Source organism: Nerophis ophidion, linkage group LG15 (genome assembly GCF_033978795.1).
Source record: "Nerophis ophidion isolate RoL-2023_Sa linkage group LG15, RoL_Noph_v1.0, whole genome shotgun sequence".
Classification (NCBI taxonomy): domain Eukaryota; kingdom Metazoa; phylum Chordata; class Actinopteri; order Syngnathiformes; family Syngnathidae; genus Nerophis; species Nerophis ophidion.
Genome location: NC_084625.1, coordinates 49,086,777 through 49,107,284, shown reverse-complemented (window position 1 = coordinate 49,107,284; position 20,508 = coordinate 49,086,777). Strand labels below are relative to the sequence as shown.

Genomic DNA, 20,508 nt, shown 5'->3' with positions numbered 1-20,508 from the left:
GTGGTGGCTCTTTGTTGTGAAGGCCTTAATAACAAAGCGCTGCGGGAAACCCCGGGCAGTGTGTGTCTCTAATTATTATGGAATAATAACTTTGTCGCTTCTGTTGAATCTCTGGGAAGCAGCAGCAACAATAAATCACAGGAGCAACTGGCACTGAAAAAGGTTTTGTGGGGACAGCGTCTGTGTTACTTGCCAGCGGTGCACTTCTCAACCTTATGTATTTATTTTGTCACTTCATCCAGCCGGCTTCACCGTCCCCACTCTTTAGCAAACTCCACAGACGAGTAAAACAAATCTCAAAGTCAAACACGGCACATTTCCTAAAGGCATGGAGGGAATATAAACATTGACAGGTGGCTGCGGATTAGTCTTGTTTTGTCCGATAAACAAGCCATTTAAATGAGAACGTGAGAGGACGGCAGGAGATAAGCAGCAATACTAACATGTCTCGCTCGAGTAAACCCACTCCAGTTCTCGTTCCAGCGCAGGTTTACTACTTGTGATTCCCTTGTTACGCAACCCGTGTGCTTTTTGTCCTTCAGATTATTGTGACATGCTTTATTTTGATTCCATGCTTAGAACTTTGTGACAACCCAGAGAAAGTTCGTTATGCATTGGAGATGACCACCGAGCCTCAATAGTCGACCTCCAGCTCGTTGGCATTGTAAAGCAAAGTTCCTCATAGGACACAATGAAAATAGTAAGAATATGTTGCAGAGTCACACTGTATCCATCATCATAGCAGGAAATATCAGTGTAAAGAATCAGTTAACCCTTGTCTAATTAGCAGTCATTGGCATTCTCTGTAGTTGCTAACCGAAGCATCCACTCCTTCTCGCGCTTTTAAATAGGTTTCGATTGATTGATTGATACTTTTATTAGTAGATTGCACAGTTCAGTACATATTCCGTAGAATTGACCACTAAATGGTAACACCCGAATAAGTTTTTCAACTTGTTTAAGTCGGGGTCCATGGTACAAATATATACTATCAACATAATACAGTCATCACACAAGTTAGTACATTGAATTATTTGGCCCCTCTTCTCTTCACCCTGTACACCGCTGACTTCTGCTACAACTCAGAGCTGTGTCACATCCAGAAGTACGCGGATGACACAGCCATCGTCGGGTGCATCAGGGACGGCAGAGAGGAGGAGTTTCGGAACCTGGTGAGGGACTTTGTTGTCTGGTGCCACACGAACGTCTTGCAGCTCAATCCGTCAAAGACCAAGGAGCTGGTCATTGACTTTGGGAGCTCGAGTCCACGGTCACAACCTATTGTGATCGAGGGAGTTGAGGTACAGACCGTGGACTCATTCAAGTACCTCGGGGTTTGGGTGGACAATAAGCTGGACTGGACTGTTAACACGGACCACCAGTACAAGAAAGGACAGAGCAGGCTGTACTTCCTCAGGAGACTGCACTCCTTCAACATTTGTAGAAAACTCCTGTGGATGTACTACCAGTCTGTGGTTGCCAGTGTTCTGTTCTACATGGTAGTGTGCTGGGGGGGGGGGGGGGGCAGTACATCTAAGAAGGACAGCTCCAGACTTGAGAAACTGATCAGGCGGGCCGGTTCTACAATCGGAATGAAACTGGACTCACTGGTGACGGTGGCAGAGAAGAAGACTGTGGACAAACTAGTGAGCATCCTGGATGATGCCAGTCACCCTCTGCATAGTGTTATCAGTAGCCAGAGGAGCCTGTTCAGTTCTAGACTGCTTCATCCCAAGTGCAGGACTAATAGACTCAAGAACTCCTTTGTCCCACACGCCATTAGACTGTACAACTCCTCTCTGGGACGGGGGGTGGGGGGGTACTAGGATGACAGGGGATGCAAAACATTAACAGTGCAATACGTTTTCATAACATGGTCACTACTGCCTACTTTGTCTTGTTATATTCTTATTTTACTGTTATATTGTTATTCCCATAGTTTTTATTCTTTTTGTAATATTTCTCTATTTTGTTTCCTTTTAAACCCCCATTATTTACTTTTTATTTTTTTTTAAATTGATCTCAACTCTGTACACTGCTGCCGGAATTTTAATTTTCCTGAAGGAACTCTCCTGAAGGAATCAATAAAGTACTATCTATATATCTATCTAATCAATTCATGGTACAAATATATACTATCAACATAATACAGTCATCACACAAGTTAATCATCATAGTATGTACATTGAATTATTTACATTATTTACAATCCGGGGGGTGGGATGAGGAGCTTTGATTGATATCAGAACTTCAGTCATCAACAATTGCATCAACAGAGAAATGTGGACATTGAAACAGTGTAGGTCTTATTTAGTAGGATATGTACAGCCAGCAGAGAACATAGTGAGTTCACATAGCATAAGAACAAGTATATACATTAGAAGTACATTTGAGATGGGATGTGAATGGAGGAGGGTATTAGTAAAGTGTTGAAGTTGCCTGGAAGTGTTGTTTTAGAGCGGTTTTGAAGGAATATAGAGATGCACTTACTTTTACACCTGTTGGGAGTGCATTCCACATTGATGTGGCATAGAAAGAGAATGAGTTAAGACCTTTGTTAGATCGAAATCTGGGTTTAACCTGGTTTGTGGAGCTCCCCCTGGTGTTGTGGTTATGGCGGTCATTTACGTTAAGGAAGTAGTTTGATATGCACTTCGGTATCAAGGAGGTGTTGCTGATTTTATAGACCAGGCTCAGTGCAAGTTGTTTTACTCTGTCCTCCACCCTGAGCCAGCCCACTTTGGAGAAGTGGGTTGGATTGAGGTGTGATCTGGGGTGGAGGTCTAAAAGTAACCGGACTAGCTTATTCTGGGATGTTTGGAGTCTAGATTTGAGGGTTTTGGAGGTGCTGGGGTACCAGGAGGCGCAAGCGTAATCGAAGAACGGTTGAATGAGAGTTCCCGCTAGAATCCTCAAGGTGCTTTTGTTGACCAGAGAGGAGATTCTGTAGAGGAATCTCGTTCTTTGGTCATATCGTGAATTTTTTATTGTCATTCTTCAAACACTTCACTTTCACTGTAATGACGGTTCCTTGGTCAAACTTCTGCGTTGATCTGCCTCGCTGCTCCCAGTCTGTGGAACGCTCTCCCTGACCACCTGAGGGCACCTCAGACTGTAGATGCTTTTAAAAAAGGCTTAAAAACCCATCTTTTAAAAAAAAAAAAAAAGCCCTTTTATAGATATGCATGCTGGTTCTTGCTATTGGGCTTTTTCTAGTTGTATATTTGATTTATTTTTATTATCTTTTTATTATTATTATTACTATTTTTTTACACTGTGGCACTTTGAGGTTGTTTGCTCAACGTAAAGTGCTTTTTTACAAATAAAATCTAATATTATTATTATTAAAGGCCTACTGAAAGCCACTACTACCGACCTTGCAGTCTGATAGTTTATATATCAATGATGAATTCTTAACATTGCAACACATGCCAATACGCCCTTTTTAGTTTACTAAATTGCAATTTTAAATTTCGCTCGAAGTATCCTGTTGAAAACGTCGGTGTGATGGCGCGTGACGTCTCGGATAGTAGCGGACATTTTTTTCCAGCCCGATCCCAGCTATAAATAGTCTGCTTTAATCGCATAATTCCACAGTATTCTGGACATCTGTGTTGCTGAATCTTTTGCAATTTGTTCAATTAATAATGGAGACGTCAAAGAAGAAAGATGTAGGGGGGAAGCGGTGTATTGCGGCCGCCTTTAAGCCTTTAGCAACACAAACACAGCCGGTGTTTCCTTGTTTACATTCCAGAAAGTGAAGCTTTACTATGAAACAGAGCGGTCAAGCGAACATGGTTCTCTACCACATGTCAACCGGCAGGTTTCGGTGAGAAAATTGTGTTAATAAATCAGCTCTTACCGTAGACATGTCAAAGAAGCAGCTGCGACTCTCTTGCCTCCTCCGTGGCTTCCCTCAGAGACACTGGCGGTCACCACACCCCTCCGACTTTCAGGTACGACAGTATAATCTCACTACAACACTAGTAACACAGTAAATGTGTCTAATAACATCTGAATCGCTCCCACTGCCCTCCCTTTTTTTCCTTTTTCTAGTCCTTCACTCTCACTATCCTCATCCACAAATCTTTCATCCTCGTTCAAATTAATGGGGAAATCGTCGTTTTCTCGGTCCGAATCGCTCTCGCTGCTGGTGGCCATGATTGTAAACAATGTTCAGATGTGAGGAGCTCCACAACCCGTGACGTTACTCGCACATCGTCTGCTACTTCCGGTATAGGCAAGGCTTTTTTATTAGCGACCAAAAGTTGCGATTTTTTTTCGTCGATGTTCTGTACTAAATCCTTTCAGCAAAAATATGGCAATATCGCAAAATGATCAAGTATGACATCAAATATCAAATAGTGGTGATGTCCGATAACGGCCTTTTAATTTCCGATTCCGATATCAACCGATATCGACATATACAGTCGTGGAATTAACACATTATTATGCCTAATTTTGTTGCGATGCTGATCCAGGTCCAGTTTTTAAACCAAGACAGGTGCGTGTTTTCCAATGCACCAATTCAAACAATACATTCCACTCTTCTGCTGCTCCCTACGCTCCGTTCCGCATTTTCCAGCACACCTTCAACACATCCACATGTCTGTGTTCTAACCGTTAAAACGGCCGTGTGAATTAAAAGTTACGGTAAAAATGTCAGCTGTGTGGGATTATTTTACCCTACAAAACGAAAAAGATGAAGAGGTGGAGTGCAAAAACTTGCCACAATGAAGTCAAGCGTGGTGGTAAAGTTGTAAGACATTTTAATGACTCTTGAGAGTGAGAGGCTTTTTCGCACTCATCATAGATGAACACTGTTGCTGGCTGACACCTGAGCATCTTGAAGTGCCCGTCTTTGTTAGAAAGAATCTCCCCATTATGCTTGGAGTGTGTGGATATTTTTTTTTTTTTTTAAGTTTACACTTGTTCAAGAGCAAGTATTGATGCTGAGTTATAGACATGTTATCCCAATCAGGTTGTTTGTGTGTTTTGCTTTTTTAAAAAACTTTTACAGCATTATTTGCACTTTATACTGTTCATTTTTTTACTGTTTAATGATGCCATTTCTGTTTGTCATGTATATATTTTTTCTATTTAGTGTTTATCCTTGAATAACAACCATTGTGTATTATTCAAACTCACCTAATGCAGCTGGCTAGTTGTTATCAAGAGTACTAAAACCCTTTTCAATATGAATCTGACAACTAAGTAGGCTGAATAACTTTAAACTTTAATACATGCTCGGATAGGCCAGTATCAGCCAGTATCGGATCGGAAGTGCAAAAACCTGGATCGGGACATTCCTAGTTCCAAGTAGGGATGCACCGATTAATCGGTAACCGAATATATTCGGCCGAATATGGCAAAAAAAGCCACATTCGGCCTTCGGTGGAATGAGTTAAGAACAAGGCGGAATAGTGGCGTGTGACACAATTTTTTGACGCGGTGACGCAATCAACCAACGTGCAGTGACGTTGGGATATGTTGTACACCTGTATAAGTGTATGAGGTTACAAGCACACACTTATTGAGATTTAGTGGGGCGTCTGTTTACATTATTAGCCTGTTGTGTAGGCTACCTGTATAAGTGTATGAGGTTACAAGCACACACTTAATTGAGATTTACTTGAACCTTCTGTTTACATTATTAGCCTGTTGTGTAGGCTACCTGTATAAGTGACTGTATTAGTGTATAAGTGACAGGGACGGTGTGGCGCAGTGGTAGAGTGGCCGTGCGCAACCCGAGGGTCCCTGGTTCAATCCCCACCTAGTACCAACCTCGTCATGTCCGTTGTGTCCTGAGCAAGACACTTCACCCTTGCTCCTGATGGGTGCTGGTTAGCGCCTTGCATGGCAGCTCCCTCCATCAGTGTGTGAATGTGTGCGTGAATGGGTAAATGTGGAAGTAGTGTCAAAGCGCTTTGAGTACCTTGAAGGTAGAAAAGCGCTATACAAGTACAACCCATTTATCATTTATTTAAGTGTATGAGCACACACTTAATTGAGATTTACTTGAGCCTTCTGTTTACATTATTAGCATATCTACTGTGGCTAAGCAGACTTTTGCCAAAAGGACAATAATTCATTTGTTGTGGGTTTATCCACTTTAATGCACTTTAATTTTTTTTTTTTGGAATGCATGTTTTGTTTGAAGGCCTAATATAAATGAAAAACTTTGTGCTTTTTTTTTGAAAAGCAAAGGCTACTGAAATATTAAAAAAAACGTCAATATTCAATAAAAAAAATACTTTATTTGAAAACCATGTCTAAATATTTATTCAAGGCTATTTATGCAATATAAAAAAAATTGTGAAAACCTGCATTTATTAATTATTCGGTCTTCGGCCAAGTGTTTAAATGTTATTCGGCTTCGGCCACAAATTTTCATTTCGGGGCATCCCTAGTTCCAAGTACAGTTAGTTATCTGCCCATTACTCAAAAATGGATTAATATTATGGGAATTTGCAGCCAGATTGATATTCAGGAGCAAAAAAAAACACATAAGAGAACTTGTTAGTAAAATCTGGACGCTACGGATCCTTTTGAATTAACAACACACTCTTTTTCCAGCACCTGTGAACCCTACAGAAACAAATGAGAGCAAGGCCAGCGTCAACAACAACAACAACAACGGCACGGAGGACACTGCAGGATTTGGGAAGCTCTACCCCAGCACCCAGACGTTCCAGCAGTGCGAGGAGCGCAGCGACGACGAACAGGATCTCCTGTCCGACGTCATCACAAGAAAAGAGCTTGAGAAAGGACGTCTCTCCAGAGACGGTAAACCACGCTGGTCGCGCTCGATAACACACACACAAACCGCATTTCCTTTTCCAAAACAGAGATAAAACGGATGTCAGTGTTTAAGAATTACGAGCCGGGCGAGCCGACCTGCAGGCTGTATGTGAAGAACATCGCAAAGCCGGTGGAGGAGAAAGTAGGTTGTTCTCCGGTGCTTGACCCACTTGTGTTTGTCGCCCTGCATGCAGCGTGTGTGTTTTATTGCTGAAGTCATCACATTGTTTTGTTGCTGAATGTCAAGGTGAAAACATTCCATTATTAGCCCTGCTGCAGCTGTTATTTGTCGTCTTTCTTTTCATCATTCATCTTCCAGGATCTAAAGTACATCTACGGGAGATACATCGACCCCGCCTCCGAAACCGAGCGAAACATGTAGGTGTCTTTTTATTTTTTTTTAAATTATTTCTCCCCTTGATAGCAACAAAACAGGTGAAGTTTCAAGGACCGTTTTGATAAGACGGGAGCAGGAGGAGCAAAGATCTTGGAATTTACGCAGCCCCCTTCTTCGCCGTCCGCTATTTTTGACTCAGGCAATTTGTCACTTTCTCTTGAGAGATTTTAGTAATTCATGCTGACTTGGTGGTACGTTATTAAAAAAAGGATCCGACCTGACACACAGATCAGGAGGGATGTCTTTTTATGTTTGCGCATCAGCAGTACTTTAAAAGAATATTCCACCAGGGCCAAAGCCCGGCACGCATAACATACAGGACCAAACATTACTGCACAGCGTAATCAAATCCAATTCTCTGGTGCAACATTTCTAACATGTTTGCCTTTAGAAAGATGACAAATTAAAATCACACTATTTGCCGTGGTGAAGCTGTATTCTGCATTATTTTTCAAACCCCGTTTGCATATGAGTTGGGAAATTGTGTTAGATGTAAATATGAACAGAATACAATGATTTGCAAATCATTTTCAACCCATATTCAGTTGAATATGCTACAAAGATAAACATTTTTTGTTGTTGTTGTTGCAAATAATCATTAACTTTAGAATTTGATGCCAGCAACACGTGACAAAGAAGTCGGGAAAGGTGGCAATAAATACTGATAAAGTTGAGGAATGCTCATCAAACATTTATTTGGAACATCCCACAGGTGTGCAGGCTAATTGGGAACAGGTGGGTGCCATGATCGGGTATAAAAACAGCTTCCCAAAAAATGCTCAGTCTTCCACGAGAAAGGATGGGGCGAGGTACACCCCTTTGTCCACAACTGCGTGAGCAAATAGTCAAACAGTTTAAGAACAACATTTCTCAAAGTGCAATTGCGAGAAATTTAGGGATTTCAGCATCTACGGTCCATAATATCATCAAAAGGTTCAGAGAATCTGGAGAAATCACTCCACCTAAGCGGCATGGCCGGAAACCAACATTGAATGACCGTGACCTTCGATCCCTCAGACGGCACTGTATCAAAAACCGACATATATATCTAAAGGATATCACCACATGGGCTCAGGAACTATTCACAAAACCACCATCATCAAATACAGTTCGTCGCTACATCTGTAAGTGCAAGTTAAAGCTCTACTATGCAAATTGAAAGCCATTTATCAACAACATCCAGAAACGCCACCGGCTTCTCTGGGCCCGAGATCATCTAAAATGGACTGATGCAAAGTGGAAAAGTGTTCTGTGGTCTGAGGAGTCCACATTTCAAATTGTTTTTGGAAATTTGACATCGTGTCATCTGGACCAAAGGGAAAACGAACCATCCAGACTGTTATCGACCCAAAGTTCAAAAGCCAGCATCTGTGATGGTATGAGGGTGCATTAGTGCCAAAGGCATGGGTAATTTACACATCTATGAAGGCACCATTATTGCTGAAAGGTACATACAGGTTTTGGAACAACATATGCTGCCATCTTTTCATGGACGCCCCTGCTTATTTCAGCAAGACAATGCCAAGCCACATTCAGCACGTGTTACAACAACAACAGCGTGGCTTCGTAGAAAAAGAGTGTGGGTACTTTCCTGGGCGGCCTGCAGTCCAGACCTGTCTCCTATCGAAAATGTGTGGCGTATAATGAAGAGTAAAATACGACAGCGGAGACCCCGGACTGTTGAACGACTGAAGCTCTACATAAAACAAGAATGGGAAAGAATTCCACTTTCAAAGCTCCAACAATTAGTTTCCTCAGTTCCCAAACGTTTATTGAGTGTTGTTAAAAGAAAAGGTGATGTAACACAGTGGTGAACATGCCCTTTCCCAACTACTTTGGCACGTGTTGCAGCCATGAAAATCCAAGTTAATGATTATTTGCAAAAAACAAATAAAGTTTATGAGTTTGAACATCAAATATCTTGTCTTTGTAGTGCATTCAATAGAATATGGGTTGAAAAGGATTTGGAAATCATTGTATTCTGTTTATATTTACATCTAACACAGTTTCCCAACTCATATGGAAACGGGGTTTGTAAATCTAAAAGTATAATTTTTAAAAATTTAAGAAACAAATAACTAATACCACTGAGTCACCCCATAGTTGTCCAAAGGAGATATAGGAAATAATACATCCTTACTCTTATTAGATTGTTTTGGTGTATTTAACAGAGTCCAAAGTCAGTGTATGATCCTTTTTGAATTGCATTTTTGTCAAATGGAAGCGATTAAACACGCCTCGCCTTTAGAAGGGATCGCGCCTAAGCTTTAGAGGATCGTTCTGGTTGCATCTCATCGCATTTTAAAAGCCCTCAGGAGTGTCGTTTGGGCTCAAGGAGGCTGCTTTTTTTTTTTTTTTTTTTTATAGACGAAAATGTAAAGCATTTTCATTTCCTGCTATGATATTTTCAGACCTTGCCGGAGTGCAGTAAAAGACCTGTTTTTGTAGACGAAGCACAGTTTCCCCTCCGAGTCTTAACTGCTTTTCTGTGCAGTAGAAGAAGGGAAACAGATGTTGTTGTTTTTTTTTAAAGTGCGATATCACAAGTGATAACGTCTCCCGTGCTTCCTGTTTCTTCGGCAGGTTCGACGTGTTGCTAATGAAGGAGGGCCGGATGAAAGGACAGGCTTTTGTGGGACTTCCCAGTGAGACCAGTGCTGAGAAAGCCCTGCGGGAAACCAACGGTTTTGTCCTCTACGACAAACCCCTGGTGGTTGTATCCTTTTCACTTCTTCGGACAAATACCGTATTTTTCGGGTTATAAGTCGCAGTTTTTTTTTCATAGTGTGGGTGGGGGTTGCGACTTATGTGTGAAATTGTCAACACATTACCGTAAAAATGTCAAATATTATTTATATCATTCTCATAGTCGCAATTTTTGGGTATGACGTTAAAGTATAACCAAGCATGCATCACTGTAGTTCTTGTCTCAATGTAGCGGTTCTGTCACCACCTGTCACATCACGCCCTGACTTATTTGGAGGTTTTTGCTGTTTTCCTGTGTGTAGTGTTTTACTTCTTGTCTTGCGCTCCTATTTTGGTGGCTTTTTCTCTTTTTTTGGTATTTTCCTGTAGCAGTTTCATGTCTTCCTTTGAGCGATATCTCCTGCATCTACTTTGTTTTAGCAATTAAGAATAATTCAGTTGTTTTTTTCCTTCTTTGTGGGGACATTGTTGATCGTCATGTCATGTTCGGATGCACTTTGTGGACACCGTCTGCTACACAACGCTGTAAGTCTTTGCTGTCGTCCAGCATTCTGTTTTTGTTTACTTTACAACCAGTTTTAGTTTTGTTCTGCATAGCCTTCCCTAAGCTTCAATGCCTTTGACACCTTTTTACCTGCACACTGCCTCCCACTGTATCCCACATCTACAAAGCAATTAGCTACTGGCTGCCACCTACTGATATGAAAGAGTATTACTCGGTCACTCTGCCGAGTTCGAGATGGCACCGACACTCAACAACAACACATCATTTGCAGACTATAATTACTGGTTTGCAAAACATAATTTTAACCCAAACTGGTGAAATTAGGTAATCTCCCACGGTACACCAGACTGTATTTTAGAGTGGTTGAAAAACACTGATGTAGACTGCAATACGACTCAAGTAAACAACACAGACATTTCCAATGTAGAACATTACATGGCGCTCAAAAATCGATCAAAATGTTTTAGTACGACTTTGGTAAGCTATGATGGATTGTACTGCTTCAACATACCAGTATTTTTATGGTGTGTGTGTAATGTAAGACATATTATCTGGCGTTTTGTTTCGCAATATTGTGCAAAAGCAAGGAAAATCGAAAGGTAATTGTGCATCCTTTTGGAAGGAATCTTTCTTGTGAGTACGATCTTTAGCAATGTAAATACAGGGGCACAGCTGCAGAAAAATTGGCTGGGCTCTGCAGCTGATCAACCCATCGACGGTATTTTAATTAACCCTTGTGTGGTGTTCGGGTCTGTGGGACCCGTTTTCGTTTTTTTAACAAAAGAAAAATGATACAATTAATTCGTTTTTCAAACTCTTTCTAATCTTTCAAAATCTCGCCGCTGTGTTGGATCCGCTTTGGGCTGGACTCTGGCGACTGTGTTGGATCCATTACGGATTGAACTTTCACAGTATCATGTTAGACCCGCTCGACATCCATTGCTTTCCTCCTCTCCAAGGTTCTCATAGTCATCATTGTCACCGACGTCCCACTGGGTGTGAGTTTTCCTTGCCCTTATGTGGGCCTACCGAGGATGTCGTAGTGGTTTGTGTTGTGGTTTGTGCAGCCCTTTGAGACACTTGTGATTTAGGGCTATATAAGTAAACTGATTGATTGATTGAAACTGGAACTCAATCATTTTGGCTCATTTTCTGTGAAGAACATGTATCAGAATACATATTTAATGATACCAACCCCCGCCCCCCACTCTTTTCTATTATGTATAAGATGTCCGGGTCCACTGGCTAATAGAAGTGTGGAAATTGATGTTCTGTGTACCACACACACTCACACAGAAGGCTTAGACGGGAGGAGGACAGAGTGTAGGTACGCAGGACATCAAAGGGTCAAATGTGCGAGAAAATGAGAGCAGACGGTGTTGACAAACAATGTGGCAACCTTGTGTGGGAACAGCAGGTGCAGGAACACAAAAGATGAATCCCCGTGGGATGCAGAAACAGGCAGAGAAATGTTCCGTGCAATATTCATATCGTTGTTAGTCAGCCAGCGTTTGTGGGTCTGATGGACCCGTTGCATTTTGTGGCTTTTAATGCCCCACAATTAAACACTTTTGATGTTTACCTTATCCCAATAAACATCTGTTCAGTATTTTAACATAAAAGTGTTTGATTTTGAGGCATTAAAAGCCACAAAATACAACGTGTCCATCAGACCCACAAACGCTGGCTGAGTAACATCCATCCATCCATGCATCATCTTCCGCTTATCCGAGGTCGGGTCCTGGGGGCAGCAGCCTAAGCAGGGAAACCCAGACTTCCCTCTCCCCAGCCACTTCGTCTAGCTCTTCCCGGGGGATCCCGAGGCGTTCCCAGGCCAGCCGGGAGACATAGTCTTCCCAACGTGTCCTGGGTCTTCCATGTGGCCTCCTATCGGTTGGACGTGCCCTAAACACCTCCCTAGGGAGGCGTTCGGGTGGCATCCTGACCAGATGCCCGAACCACCTCATCTGGCTCCTCTCGATGTGGAGGAGCAGCGGCTTTACTTTGAGTTCCTCCCGGATGGCAGAGCTTCTCACCCTATCTCTAAGGGAGAGACCCAAACTCATTTGGGCCGCTTGAACCCGTGATCTTATCCTTTCGGTCATGACCCAAAGCTCATGACCATAGGTGAGGATGGGAACGTAGATCGACCGCTAAATTGAGAGCTTTGCCTTCCGGCTCAGCTCCTTCTTCACCACAACGGATCGGTACAACGTCCGCATTACTGAAGACGCCGCACCGGTCCGCCTGTCGATCCCACGATCCACTCTTCCCTCACTCGTGAACAAGACTCCTAGGTACTTGAACTCCTCCACTTGGAGAATCAGCACCTCCAAGTCCGAGTCCATGGTTCTCGCCCAGAAAAGGGTGGAATGCCATCTCCGGGTTGAGGAGGAGACCCTGCCCCAAGTGGAGGAGTTCAAGTACCTAGGTTTCTTGTTCACGAGGGCTGAGTAACAACAATATGAAAATTACACAAGGGTTGAGGCAAATATCGGCCTTGATCCGATCCCTTGTTTAGGAATAAAGACATCTCGACTTCAAATAATCCTTTAGGTCTGCCTCCCTTGTTTCGTGACCCTACAGCTCATCACTCACCATGACTGACAGTAGCTGTCGCAGACCTCCAGGAAAAGGCAATAGCCTCAGTCTTATAAGGGGGGCATTTTGAACCTGGGATTTTCTGGCATTTAGTGGCAAACAGCTGTGGCCTTTTCTAAAACGAGATTAATCCGAGACGGCGAGCGACAGGAAGGGAGCGTGACGTATGAACACGGGCGTGACGGTGGCTGCCGTTTTGACGGGGCGGTAAAGTAAGACAATTTCTTATGTTTGCCTTTAACTACAAACCACAGCAATTTGCTCGATCCGCCAGACCAAAACAGGACAACGCCGATGCCAAGAAAGGAGCGAAGCAACGATAAACTCCCCAGGTATGTACAGTTTAAAAAATATTTCAATATAAATTAGGGATGCACCGATTAATCGGTAACCGAATATATTCGGCCGAATATGGCAAAAAAAAAGCCACATTCGGCCTTCGGTGGAATGAGTTAAAAACAAGGCGGAATAGTGGCGTGTGATGCAATTTTTTGACGCGGTGACGCAATCAACCAACGTGCGGCGACGTTGGGATATGTTGTGTACCTGTATAAGTGTATGAGGTTACAAGCACACACTTATTGAGATTTACTGGGGCCTCTGTTTACATTATTAGCCTGTTGTGTAGGCTACCTGTATAAGTGTATGAGGTTACATGCACACACTTAATGAGATTTACTTGAGCTTTCTGTTTACATTATTAGCCTGTTGTGTAGGCTACCTGTATAAGTGTATGAGGTTACAAGCACACACTTATTGAGATTTACTGGGGCCTCTGTTTACATTATTAGCCTGTTGTGTAGGCTACTTGTATAAGTGTATGAGGTTACAAGCACACACTTAATTGAGATTTACTGGGGCCTCTGTTTACATTATTAGCCTGTTGTGTAGGCTACCTGTATAAGTGTATGAGGTTACAAGCACACACTTAATTGAGATTTACTGGGGCCTCTGTTTACATTATTAGCCTGTTGTGTAGGCTACCTGTATAAGTGTATGAGGTTACAAGCACACACTTGAGATTTACTTGAGCCTTCTGTTTACATTATTAGGCTGTTGTGTAGGCTACCTGTATAAGTGTATGAGGTTACAAGCACACACTTATTGAGATTTACTGGGGCCTCTGTTTACATTATTAGCCTGTTGTGTAGGCTACTTGTATAAGTGTATGAGGTTACAAGCACACACTTAATTGAGATTTACTGGGGCCTCTGTTTACATTATTAGCCTGTTGTGTAGGCTACCTGTATAAGTGTATGAGGTTACAAGCACACACTTAATTGAGATTTACTGGGGCCTCTGTTTACATTATTAGCCTGTTGTGTAGGCTACCTGTATAAGTGTATGAGGTTACAAGCACACACTTGAGATTTACTTGAGCCTTCTGTTTACATTATTAGGCTGTTGTGTAGGCTACCTGTATAAGTGTATGAGGTTACAAGCACACACTTATTGAGATTTACTGGGGCCTCTGTTTACATTATTAGCCTGTTGTGTAGGCTACTTGTATAAGTGTATGAGGTTACAAGCACACACTTAATTGAGATTTACTGGGGCCTCTGTTTACATTATTAGCCTGTTGTGTAGGCTACCTGTATAAGTGTATGAGGTTACAAGCACACACTTAATTGAGATTTACTGGGGCCTCTGTTTACATTATTAGCCTGTTGTGTAGGCTACCTGTATAAGTGTATGAGGTTACAAGCACACACTTGAGATTTACTTGAGCCTTCTGTTTACATTATTAGGCTGTTGTGTAGGCTACCTGTATAAGTGTATGAGGTTACAAGCACACACTTAATTGAGATTTACTGGGGCCTCTGTTTACATTATTAGTCTGTTGTGTAGGCTACCTGTATAAGTGTATGAGGTTACAAGCACACACTTGAGGTTTACTTGAGCCTTCTGTTTACATTATTAGCATATCTACTGTGGCTAAGCAGACTTTTGCCCAAAGGACAATAATTCATTTGTTGTGGGTTTATCCACTTTAATGCACTTTTATTTTTTTTTGGAATGCTTGTTTTGTTTGAAGGCCTAATATAAATGAAAAACTGTGCTTTTTTTTGAAAAGCAAAGACTACTGGAATATTAAAAAAATGTCAATATTCAATAAAAAATTACTTTATTTGAAAAACATGTCTAAATATTGATTCTAGGCTATTTATGCAATATGAAAAAAAATTTGAAAAACTGCATTCATTATTCGGTATTCGGCCTTCGGCCAAGCGTTTAAATTTCATTCGGCTTCGGCTTCGGCCACAAATTTTCATTTCGGTGCATCCCTAATATAAATGCAGTAACTCATGTATATAATTTCCTCAAATAGTGGGCTTCTGCTATAGTAGACGGTACACTTAATTAACCATTTTGCAACCCGAAGGGCCCAAAACAAGCATTACGCCTATTTCTTATGTGATATGATTGTTCAGTTTGAAGGATAGCAATTGGAAATTTGGAGTTTTTTATCAGGTATTTGAAAAAAAATAAAAATTCTTAGTGTTTTTGATTGCAACATTGTTAGAATAGGATAAAACATAAAATATTACATACATTTCGGCCCTATTAACTCTCATTAGAGCTGCTTTCTTTTAACGGACTGTAATCCTGCTACATGACAATACTTTTACTACCAAAACCAACTAAATTTTCAGATTTTACATGAGCGTGATTAAGTTAAACTGCCATTAAACGTCTGAGATGCAAAGAAAATAACCGCATAGTTATGTTGTTTGTTTATTTCTAACATGCAGTTTCTCATGACAGCATGTCCGAAAAGGAGTAGTAGCCCCTTTCCGATTTATCGAAATGTTGAACACATTTGTTTGTACTCAAATCTAGTAGACAAAAGTGGAAAAAATACAGAAATAAGTACAGTAAATGAATAAAAAAGTACAAACCCCGTTTCCATATGAGTTGGGAAATTGTGTTCGATGTAAATATAAACAGAATACAATGATTTGCAAATCATTTTCAACCCATATTCAGTTGAATATGCTACAAAGACAACATATTTGATGTTCAAACTGAAAAAATCATTAACTTTAGAATTTGATGCCAGCAACACGTGACAAAGAAGTTGGGAAAAGTAGCAATAAATACGGATCAAGTTGAGGAATGCTCATCAAACACTTATTTGGAACATCCCACAGGTGTGCACGCTAATTGGGAACAGGTGGGTGCCATGATTGGGTATAAAAAAAGCTTTAAAAAAATGCTCAGTTCCTCACAAGAAAGGATGGGGCGAGGTACACCCCTTTGTCCACAATTGCGTGAGAGAATAGTCAAACAGTTTAAGAACAACGTTTCTCAAAGTGCAATTGCAGGAAATTTAGGGATTTCAACATCTACGCTCCATAATATCATCAAAAGGTTCAGAGAATCTGGAGAAATCACTCCACCTAAGCGGCATGGCTGGAAACCAACATTGAATGACCGTGACCTTCCATCCCTCTGTATCAAAAACCGACATCAATATCTAAAGGATATCACCACATGGGCTCAGGAACACTTCAGAAAACCACTGTCACTAAATACAGTCCGTCGCTACATCTGTAAGTGCAAGTTAATGCTCTACTATGCAAAGCGAAATCCATTTATCAACAACATCCAGAAACGCAGCCGTCTTCTCTGGGCCCGAGTCATCTAACATGGACTGATGCAAAGTGGAAAAGTGTCTGACGAGTCCACATTTCAAATTGTTTTTGGCAATATTCAACATCGTGTCATCCGGACCAAAGGGGAACCGAAGCATCCAGACTGTTATCGACGCAAAGTTCAAAAGCCAGCATCTGTGATGGTATGGGGGTGCATTAGTGCCCAAGGCATGGGTAACTTACACATCTGTGAAGGCACCATTAATGCTGAAAGGTACATACAGGTTTTGGAACAACATATGCTGCCATCTAAGCGCCGTCTTTTTCATGGACCCCCCTGCTTATTTCAGCAAGACAATGCCAAGCCGCATTCAGCAAGTGTTACAACAGCGTGGCTTCGTAAAAAAAAGAGTGCGGATACTTTTCTGGCGCGCCTGCAGTCCAGACCTGTCTCCTATCGAAAATGTGTGGCGTATTATGAAGCGTAAAATACGACAGCGGAGACCCCGGACTGTTAAACGACCGAAGCTCTGCATAAAAGAAGAATGGGAAAGAATTCCACTTTAGAAGCTTCAGTTTCCTCAGTTCCTAAACGTTTATTGAGTGTTGTTAAAAGAAATTGTGATGTAACACAGTGGCGAACATGCCCTTTCCCAACTACTTTGGCACGTGTTGCAGCCATGTAATTCTAAGTTGTTTATTTGCATAAGAAAAATAAACTTTGAGTTTGAACATTAAATATCTTGTCTTTGTAGTGCATTCCATTGAATATGGGTTGAAAAGGATGTGCAAATCATTGTATTCCGTTTATATTTACATCTAACACAATTTCCCAACTCATATGGAAACGGGGTTTGTAAATATAAATGGTTGTTATACTGTACTTATTTACCTGTGTTTTATCATCTTATATTTTTACATTTAATCTTAGTTCTAAATTGGATTTACACCTTTCAAGGGAACAATATAATATATTCTTCATATTATGTGACTTTTAAAAGAAAGGACTAATTACAAGTAGGTGCCCGCTACAAAAGGGACCCTATATGAGGAAATGCTACAATTGTATCAGAAAAAAAAAAGTGCCGTGACTCCGCTTTCTTTTACGTTTGTGTTTATACTTTATTCATTCAAGATACCAAGGCTTGGTTTTGTGTGCCAGCAGAAGCATTTGTATCCTTATTCGAGCATATCCTTTGGAAAAAAATAAAAAATACTGAAGAAAAAGAGGGCACTTCTATTTGTGGAAGGAATGGGACATGTTGACCTTTTAAGTTCAATGACCTAGATCCACAAGAACATGTCATTGTTTTTCTCTTTTTATTCATGTCTTGTTGATTTCATGGACTTAAATGGTATTTTAGAACATTCCCTACCTAATTTTGTAACTGATTTCAGGTGATGGTCATCAGACGTCGTCATCTTTTATTAAATAAAAACAAAAAGTTTTGTATAGAACATGAGTTTGTCTCTTAATATCACACTAGGACAAAACACATGCTACATGTTGAGTGCATTTCAGTCCCAAACAGCAGGTAAGTACCACACACACATTCTAGTATGTGTTTCCTTCTTGAGACCTCTGGAAAATGCCTACCTCTTTAGGACCATCCTCTCTAGATGTATAAAGAGTTGTATTTACAACATTAATAATATATACATACTATGCCTAAATAAAAAAAGGAAGCTTCTAATTAATTATTTTTTTTGTTTGAAATTGTTTTTTAATCATTAATTACTTAGTTATTACAGTATGTCTATATACATTTTTTTTTAAATATTTTTTATATTTTTTATTAATTTGTCCAAAGGGGCTATATTTCAATTTCTTACACACACTTGTTATTACATATGTTGGCCAGAGGGGGAGCACTTCAAATTTTTTACAAACATGTTATTTCATATGTTGACAAGAGGGGGAGGACTTTTAAAACCGACACACAGTCAATTTGAAAAATCCCTCCTTTTTGGGACCACCCTCATTTTGATAGATTTCACCACCAGGGGTGCAAATGAGACATTCTCTATTAGATGTAATGGTTTTCCGTATTGGGACCATGATTTATGTCTTAACTTGTTCACCGGTCTTCACATGGACAGAACTTTTCCTTGTTGATGTCTCAAGAAGGGTAGAAATACAAGAACACACACATTTTTGCATTTAGGACCACACTTTCTAGATTGTTCTTACAACATTAATGATATTTACATAATATGCAAATATAAATAAGGTAAGCGTTTAGTTATGTATTTTGGGGGGATTTTTTGTTTGTAATTTGTTTTTAATCTTCATTATTTACTTTGTTATTACAGTATGTGTCTATATACATGTTTTTCTTAAATTAATTTTGGCCAAAGGGGGCACATTTCAATTTCACACTTGTTATTTCATATGTTGACAAGAGGGAGAGGACTTTTAAAACCGACCTACAGTCAATTTGATAAATCCCTCCTTTTTGGGACCACCCTCATTTTGTTAGATTTCACCACCAGGGGAGCAAATGAGACATTCTCTATTAGATGGAATGGTTTTCCGTATTGGGACCATGATTTATGTCCTAACTTGTTCACCGGTCCTCATATGGACGGAACTTTTCCTTGTTGATGTCTCAAGAAGGGTAGAAATACAAGAACACACAGACACATTTTTGCATTTTTTACCTTCTTGGGACCTCCGAAAAATGCCTACCTCTTTAGGACCACACTTTCTAGATTGTTCTTACAACATTAATAATATATACATACCATGCAAATATAAATAAGGTAAGCATTTATTATTTTTTTTGTGGATTTTTTGTTTGTAATTGGTTTTTAATATTCATTATTTACTTTGTTATTACAGTATGTCTCTATATACATGTTTTTCTTACATTAATTTTGCCCAAAGGTGGCGCATTTAAATTTTTACACACTTGTTGTTTCATATGTTGACCAGAGGGGAGGACTTTTAAAACTGAAACAGTCAATTTGAAAAACCCTAATTTTGATAGATTTCACCACCAGGGAGCAAATGAGACATTCTCTATTAGATGCAATGGTTTTCCGTATTGGGACCATGATTTATGTCTTAACTTGTTCACCGGTCCTCACATGGACGGAACTTTTCCTTCTTGATGTCTCAAGAAGGGTAGGAAAACAAGAACACACACACACATTTTTGCAATTTTTTACCTTCTTGGGACCTCCGAAAAATGCCTACCTCTTTAGGACCACACTTTCTAGATTGTTCTTACAACATTAATAATATATACATACCATGCAAATATAAATAAGGTAAGCATTTATTAATTTTTTTGTGGATTTTTTGTTTGTAATCGGTTTTTAATCTTCATTATTTACTTTGTTATTACAGTATGTCTCTATATACATGTTTTTCTTAAATTAATTTTGTCCAAAGGTGGCGCATTTAAATTTTTACACACTTGTTGTTTCATATGTTGACCAGAGGGGAGGACTTTTAAAACTGAAACAGTCAATTTGAAAAACCCTAATTTTGATAGATTTCACCACCAGGGAGCAAATGAGACATTCTCTATTAGATGCAATGGTTTTCCGTATTGGGACCATGATTTATGTCTTAACTTGTTCACCGGTCCTCACATGGCCGGAATTTTTTTTTCTTGATGTCTCAAGAATGGTAAAAATACAAGAACACACGGACACATTTTTGTGTTTGTTACTTTTTTGAGACCTCCGAAAAATGCCTACCTCTTTAGAACCACCCTTTCCAGATATATAAAGATTTGTTCTTACAACATTAATAATATATACATGCTATGTAAATATAAATAAGGTAAGCTTTTAGGAATTGATTTTTTGTTTGTAATTGTTTTTTAATCTTCATTATTTACTTCGTTATTACAGTATGTCTCTGTATACATATTTTTATTTATTTATTTTGG

General features: G+C 40.1%; 1 protein-coding gene across 1 annotated transcript in view; it reads left to right on the top strand.

Moving 5' to 3' along the window:
- Positions 1-17,998, top strand: part of rnpc3 (RNA-binding region (RNP1, RRM) containing 3) — a 38,718-nt gene extending 20,720 nt beyond the window's left edge. The window contains exons 6-12 of the mRNA XM_061922422.1: positions 598-659; positions 6,577-6,786; positions 6,849-6,943; positions 7,121-7,179; positions 9,782-9,914; positions 13,265-13,342; positions 17,742-17,998. Of these exons, the coding sequence (XP_061778406.1) occupies positions 598-659; positions 6,577-6,786; positions 6,849-6,943; positions 7,121-7,179; positions 9,782-9,914; positions 13,265-13,333 (628 nt within the window). The 3' untranslated portion in view covers positions 13,334-13,342; positions 17,742-17,998. The remainder of the gene's footprint in view (positions 1-597; positions 660-6,576; positions 6,787-6,848; positions 6,944-7,120; positions 7,180-9,781; positions 9,915-13,264; positions 13,343-17,741) is intronic.
- The last annotated feature ends 2,510 nt before the right edge of the window (positions 17,999-20,508 follow it).